Genomic DNA, 7,343 nt, shown 5'->3' on the forward strand with positions numbered 1-7,343 from the left:
ACAAATAACCAAACTGTGGTATAATCAAATAAATGTTATTTTTCAGTTGAGGGTGATCTCATTTTCACTGATTTTCAGATGCACAATGACTCGACTAGTATATATGAAAAACATCTCCTAGCCCTTTGCTTTTAAACATGTAACAGGGAATTAACAGGGGTCCTTTTATTTCCTTCCATCTTAATGTGTTTAAGAGTATCAGTTGTGTTGTAAAGAGGAAGAGTATAATACAGTGAATAGCCCTATTTGAGTAATGTTCTGATGCATATTATGTCAAGAACTAAGTAAAGAAAAATAAAACACTACAAGAAATGGAGGTCAGTCAATCAAGATAAAAAAAAATCAAGAACCTTGAAAGTGTCCTTAAATGCAGTCGCAAAGATCATCAAAATGTTTAATGCTGAAACTGGCTCTCATCAGGACTGCACCAAAAAAGAAAGACCAAAAAACATGCTGTTGCAAAGGTTCATCAGAGATATCAGCTTCAGAAACCACAAGTTAACAGCACCCCAGATAGGAGCCACCTCAATGCTTCACAGAGTATTTTGGTTTGGCTATTTTTTACTCATTTAATGTGATTTAGAACACTTTATAATCATGTTTTTTATGGTGTTTTATGAAAAAAAAGTCAAGAAGAAATATAAAATATTAAACAGGCTTCCAATGCAATGGAAATAAAAATAAGCTAATAAATATTTTAGTTAATTGGATTTATTTGCTATATGACTACATTTTATAGTAGATTATTAGAGTCTTCTTTTCTGTGCATTACAGACAGAAAACATAACTGAAGATAATTCAGGTCTGAAAGGGTTAAGCGTTTCTGTATTTTATTGATGATGATTATGGCTTACAGCCAATGAAAACAAAAAAAAAGTCTGTTTTAGAAAATTATTATATAAGACCAACTGGTACTTTTGGCAGTGTGCCAAGTCCTGCTGGAAAATGAAATCCACATTTCCATAAAAGTTGTCAACAGATGGAAGCATGGACACCACTAGAGTGTACAACTAGTACGACTGATTTAATGACACCAATAGAAAGAAATGCTAAATAATAAACTGTATAATGAGGCTGCTGCTAACGATATACCGTCGATATACCGTCGGTTTGGTGTATTTGTCAGATCCACTGTCGGGGTTTGTTTGGGACCTCCTGGAGGCGGATTCTGAGGACTCGCACTGCAGCGGCTTCACTACAGTAAAATACATTCAGAAAAACGATGGGCGAAGCTGAGGCTGTACCCGCCGACGAAAAGCAGGGGGATTCGGGAGTGTGTGCCGCTGAAGAGTCGGTGGTATGGAGTCAGGAGGTGGAAGTGTGTCTGTTTCACGCCATGCTGGGACATAAACCCGTCGGTGAGCTGCAGTTTTTGTGTTTCCTTAAGTGGCTCCTTTCAGTAGGCCTCGAATCCCCAGCGTAGAGTTCAGCTTGGTCCGGGAGCCGGGAGCCGACAACCGGCCGGCTTGTCTGTGGACTTGGTGTGCTCGGTTTGGCTTTATAAAGACAGAGAGGCATTGTTGAGTGAAATTACTGCGCTTGCTAAGTTAGACATTGATAATTAATAACCTTAACTTAAGCTCACTAATTTAGTTTAGTCGGAAAGCATCATGAGTTCTGTATTTTTAGTTGAATTACTGTTAGCTTGTTAGCCTCGCCAGCTAACTAACCTAGCTAACTGACTAAGACTAACACAATCTCTAGTGTGCTCTGCTGTACTGTACTGTAAATAGTTTTACAGAAGCCAGCAAAGTTATAAATAATCAGTAAGTTAATGTTAATTGCAAAACTATGTTTTTAATGCAGTGTTGGTTTAATCACCATCTGCTTTGTTTAACCACAGACCCAGACCAGCATCTGTCCAGCGTGCTGATACCCACAGCCCAGACAGTTCTGTCACAAGATTCATAAAAAAATCAATTATTTAGAAACGTGTTTAATAACGTATTTTAATCCACTTCGCTATTTAAAACTTTAGCTAAAATTCTGCTTGGTGCACAAAAGAACATATCAATGTCATTAACAACAGATGCAGCAGCACCAGTTCTCTAATACTAAAGTTTACAACCAAATATTTAACTAAACATGTTTTTCTCCAAATCAAAAAGTGTAAAATGTACATATCAACTCAGAGAAACATACAGATAAAACAGTAAATGCTCAGATGACTCTGATTGGATTCTTTATTGGTGCAGCTTGGTGGAGAATGGTGTTACAATTCCGTTTTAAATAAAAATTCATGTCTGTTATAAATTTGCATTTATATTATATAATGCATTTTGGCCAAAACAGACAAGACGGCTGGTAGCCTTTAACTGTCAGTTGGATGCTATACTCATAGCTCTAAAAATAGCCAAGAAGACTATCCTCATGAAATGGAATATAAAAAAATACTCCTGGCTTTCAATCAGTAGAAAAAAGTTTTCTACAAATCTTTATATGTATATGCCAAAAATAAAATCACTAAATAGAATTCAATCTGGACACCCGTCATTGACATCCTCCGACAGTGATCACCCCACACAAGCAACTCTACAATAATAACAGATAAACTAAGGTCCAATACACCAACCATTGCTACTGTTTACTTATTTTTTTTTTACAAATAATGTAAAAATGTAAAGTTAGATCAACTTATCAAAGCAACCTTTGGTTTTATTTAATAATTTTATAAATCTCTCATTTTAAATCTCCCATTAATTATTAAAGTTTCTCTTCAAACATTTATTTTTCTTTTCTTCCCATATTTTTGTTTTTGGTCAGTAAGCCCCTCCAGGTCAAACGATTTACTTGCATATATAGTTCACATTATTGATTAAGCCTAGGTCTGGAAACATAAAATGATGAGAAAAAGAGAGAGGAGGATATTGGGACTCTTTGGTCCTAAGGACTGCTCGCAATGAATAAGTGGCAGAATGTTCTGTATTCTACATCTTTCATATGCTAAAGTCTTGAACTTAGTCAAAATTGTGCTAGAAACCAGTGATGAACAAAAGTACTGCCACAAGAGCTTGTTATATATATTTAAATATTTAAAGAATTATTATATTTATTTATCCATGTATCTTTTGTTGTGTTTTAATTATACCTTACAATGTAAATAGTGTCTGGAAAGGTATTCTATGCCACTGTAAGTCTGTTATAGTTATTTTAACCAGGTTGCTGTTAACCAATGTGTTAACTTGTTTTTTTTGCACTGGGGTTTAATAATTTTTTTTTATTTCAGGGGTTAACCGTCACTTCCATATGATTTGCATCCGTGATAAATTTAGCCAAAACATTGGGAGGCAAGTATCATCAAAAGTCATCTGGGACCACCTGTCGACGATGTACGACATGCAGGCACTGGTGAGGCATATTTGACTCTTAATGTATCATAAACTGTGGTAAAAAAAAAAGCATAGCTAATTCCTCCTCGTTCCGACAGCACGAGTCTGAAATACTACCCTTTCCCAACTCGGAAAAGACCTTTGTCCTGCCGGAGGAAATAATACAGGATGTCAAAGAAGGTGAGTTGCATTTACATGTATTTTTAACTGACATTGTAATTTGTTAAGCATTAGCCATAATTGTCATATCTGAATGTATATTTTTCCTTACTTGCTACAGGAAAAGTAGGTTCAGAGGATGATGTGAAGGACGAGTTCAAAGAAGAGAGAGACCTTTCTGCCACCCACGAAGAAGGTCCTGTTTTTTCCTTTTACTTCTTTGTTGCTCTCCTCTACCTCTCTTCTTAGCCTTCTCTTTCTTACACTTTCTCACCTTTCTGACGCAAGACATCGTTTTAAATCTGCGTCATTGCATTTTTTCTTTTCTTTTCTATTTATTTATTATTTTTTTCTTTTCTGGATCGTTCTCCCATTTGGCCGTAGCTCGGTGCAGCTCACCCTGGTGATTTGTGTCTCATTTTCAAAGGTCTGGGTCCCAGTATGGCTGGCCAGGAGTTTGCAAGGTATGGACAGAAGAAAACGTTTCGCTCTGTTCCAAAACTCCAGCTTGAGCTCAATACAGACCATCTCAGTACCAGAGGCCTCTGTAGGCTGCCTCCAGAGACCTCTGAGCATGTGCGTCTTTCTCTGTCCCTCTTTATCTTCCTCCTTTTCTCTCTTTTCCTTAAGTGTAGTAGTTGTACCTTATCTTGTCCTGCTGTTTGTGTGGGGAAAAAAAAGCTTGGCCTGTCAAAGATTTGTATGTATGGGGTGGTTGAACATAATCGTTAATATGCTGAATGTATTCATAATACCAAAGGTAATGAATGTGACTTGATCTTTAACTACAGTATGTCTAAAACTAAAATAGTTAGTCTTGCTTAAATTTAAATTTAAATGTAGAAAAGCTTAATATTTTTGACTGGTCCTGGGTGTTTAAGACTTCATTTAAGGACGTTGTAATAATATGTCCATATGAAAGTTGTCGTGCTTTGCTTTGGCTATTTGCTACACTGCTTCTTCGATGCGCATTTAAAGAATATGCACAAATATGGCCAAATTAAAGTCTGTATTTAATAATAAATCTTTAAATGACCGTAGTCTAAAAACATCCCAATTTCCTATATTTTCCTGGCACAGTTTGGGCTTTTGTGTGAGAGGTCTTCTTGGGGCCACAGTGGCATGTAATAACAGCTTAGTCAGCGCTTAACTCAGTATTGTGACGGTGCACAAGTATAAAAGCTCACAATGGCACTGGCCGCTTGCGCAATGTTTGACTACAATGTTGTTCCATTGCAGAAGCATAAATCAGCTTTAAGAGTACGGCATGTTCTGCCCTGTTTTTTTTTCTTTTTTTTTTTACTAAGCCACAAACAAAACATTAGAAGAATAGATCTAATGCCCTCTCCATTGTAAAAGTTATAAATGAATACATGTGTCAGAGAGGTGCGGTATTGGGTGATCTTCAGCAAAATGGGTTAGAATCTGTTAGGATGGAAGTGACACCCATACTTTGTACTCACACAGTTTATTTCCAGACTCTTATTAACTTAAGTATTGAATCATTGTCATGGTGATCAAATACAGCTGACAGTTTTAGTAAGATATTTTATAATATAATTAGTGAGCTAATTATTGAACTCTTACTGTAACACATCTAATGATAACTCCTCCAATTCAAGCCCACACAAACCCATAAAAGTAATGTCAGGATTTGGACCAAACATTTATTTGGACCAGAAATTGATCTTTTCTTATTTTGTTATATGCCAGGTTATTGCAACAATCTGTAATCATCTTAAAGCTTGGGAAGTAAATGCCTGTTGTTCAGTTTTCTCCTACGTGTCTAATGTGAAGAAAAGGATGAGCAGCTTCATATTGCTTGTGTAGGCCTGTGTATTTATGAATTTGGAAAAGAAATTAAACTTAAAAGCATATTCCACCAAAGTAATGATAAATCGTGAATTTAACCTCTTTAGATTTGTAATACACTAAATAATTATATAGCATATTGTGGAAATTGGCAGTGCTAAAACTGTATAACTCTGTAACAGTTTTTAAAAGTTTAAGAGGTTTTAAGAATCTGCTGCTAGTGACACAATTAGTTTGTGTCAAAATATTGTGATGAATCCCATGTATCGTGAAACTGTTTTTAAATATCATGATACAGTATTCTTACCATATCACCCAACCCTACGTGGTTGGAGGAGTCTTTCACAAATCAAAATGTTCTGGTGGAGTATTCTTTCTAAGTAAAATGTACATTATTTCCCTTAAATTCAAAACGTATCTAAAATGTCACTGTCTTTCTTTCTCCCTCTCCTTCTTTTTGTCCCTCTCCGTTTCTGATTTATCAGGCAGCAATTCCTCAGTAAAGACAGAGCGCTCGGGCAGCGGGCGAGAGAAAGAGAGAGACAGGGAGAGGGGGGCCTCGGGTGAGTCGGGTGGAGGATCGAAGGAGGCCACAGGCGAGAAAAGGAAGAGGAGCCGGGCCACGGACAAAACGCAGAGCTCCGGCAACCCGTCCAGTCCTGGAGGAACCAAGCGCCGCAGGACGTAAACACGGCCAACAACGGGCGACCTGCAGACTGGTGGCACATGGAGACTCTGGCTGGATGAGACTGGAAGAAACGGTGTACTCTGGCCTGATCTGCTGCTCAGCTAAGGTTAAAGAGGAAAGATCTGAGGAGATATTGTTAGATGTTCCAGCATTTAAGCTTAGAGCTGAAGCTCACACTGATGAGAGGAAGCTCTAGTACTTCACATGTGTTGAGCGTTTTCTAGAAGAAATCTAGAAAAAAAAGTTTAAGTAATTGATGAGCAGTGGGAACTTGCTTCCATGATGTTGCTCATATGGAAGGTTAGAGGCAGACGATAATTGATTCTTTTTTTTATTTTTTATTATATTTTTTTTTAACGTAGTTTGTTGTTGGACTCATTGAGACTTACCTGAAAATGTCTTTTGATTGAACTGCTGCAGTACGAAGATGTGGGGAAGAATTGCTTTGTTGGAAACAGTTAAATACAGGGTCTATGATGGTATCATCATCATTGGTCAGATAGGGATGAATTCTTAGTACATAAAGAAATGCAGCCTCTGTTTGAGGAATCATACCTAGTGGTCATTTATGTCCGTCATACAGTAAAGCTAGTATTTTTATTTTCCCATCTGTGACGGTTCAAATTCAAAAGTCAAATTCATTGGTAATAAAGATGTTACATTACATGTTAAGGTGAAATGTGATTTTACAACCATAATGTTTTACTGTATTTATTTACTGCTCTTGTTTTAAAAGGTGCAAAGCCTTTTATTAAATCAGACTGTACTTAAGTATCAGCGTGAGTTATGTTGTGTTTTGGAAGAAAGATATGGGTGCAGAGGCTTTTTGATGGGTGCTGGTGCAGATCCAGGCGATTCACTGATCTGTAACCTAAAGACACTGAGTGTTTTTACATGCATGTTCAATAATAGGTTACTGAAGTTAAAATCGAATTATTGAAGTAGTCATATAAACAGTATACTTTAATTTCTTAGAACTGAGGTCTTAGAGTCTGAGTCTGATGCTATCATCTGTTAAAGAGAGCTGGATTTTTGCTCAGCAATTGTATTTTTCAGTGCATGTAAACTTGTGGTACCAGAAATAAGCCAGCAGCTTTAAAACATCTCCAGTGAGATGACGACAAAACACATTTGCGCAATGCTGAACCCAAACAGATTTCAATATTCTTAATCTTCTATCTATTGTATGTTTTTATGATAAAGATTTACATGATGTTTATCACCTGTTATTTTGTAAATTTGAGTTGATTGCAAAGCAAAAATCTAATTATGGCTTTACTTTTTTTAAACTAATGAATTTTAACAGTATCTGTTACAGTAACTGTTAACAGTAACTTTATGTAAACACTGATCAT

General features: G+C 36.6%; 1 protein-coding gene across 3 annotated transcripts; it reads left to right on the forward strand.

Moving 5' to 3' along the window:
* The first annotated feature begins 1,117 nt into the window (after nucleotides 1-1,117).
* On the forward strand, nucleotides 1,118-6,765 carry LOC103045075 (MRG/MORF4L binding protein). Of its 3 annotated transcripts, none has more exons than XM_049486346.1 (6): nucleotides 1,118-1,358; nucleotides 3,227-3,348; nucleotides 3,428-3,509; nucleotides 3,610-3,689; nucleotides 3,916-3,952; nucleotides 5,786-6,765. In XM_049486346.1, exons 1-6 carry the CDS (start codon nucleotides 1,223-1,225, stop codon nucleotides 5,986-5,988), a joined length of 660 nt encoding a protein of 219 aa, XP_049342303.1. In that variant the 5' UTR covers nucleotides 1,118-1,222; the 3' UTR covers nucleotides 5,989-6,765. The 3 variants fall into 3 exon arrangements, with proteins under 3 accessions (XP_049342303.1, XP_007234721.1, XP_007234720.1); XM_007234659.4 differs by having other exon boundaries at nucleotides 1,119-1,358; nucleotides 3,610-3,684; XM_007234658.4 differs by lacking the exon at nucleotides 3,916-3,952 and having other exon boundaries at nucleotides 1,127-1,358; nucleotides 3,610-3,684.
* The last annotated feature ends 578 nt before the right edge of the window (nucleotides 6,766-7,343 follow it).

Source organism: Astyanax mexicanus, chromosome 13 (assembly GCF_023375975.1).
Source record: "Astyanax mexicanus isolate ESR-SI-001 chromosome 13, AstMex3_surface, whole genome shotgun sequence".
Classification (NCBI taxonomy): Eukaryota; Metazoa; Chordata; class Actinopteri; order Characiformes; family Acestrorhamphidae; genus Astyanax; species Astyanax mexicanus.

Excerpts from the sequence above, each read along its gene's own strand:
- LOC103045075 (XM_049486346.1), top strand. The coding sequence starts at position 1,223 with ATGGGCGAAGCTGAGGCTGTACCCGCCGACGAAAAGCAGGGGGATTCG. Across the intron at positions 3,349-3,427 it reads TGTACGACATGCAGGCACTG|CACGAGTCTGAAATACTACC; the intron begins GTGAGGCATATT and ends TCGTTCCGACAG. Across the intron at positions 3,953-5,785 it reads GCTGGCCAGGAGTTTGCAAG|GCAGCAATTCCTCAGTAAAG; the intron begins GTATGGACAGAA and ends CTGATTTATCAG.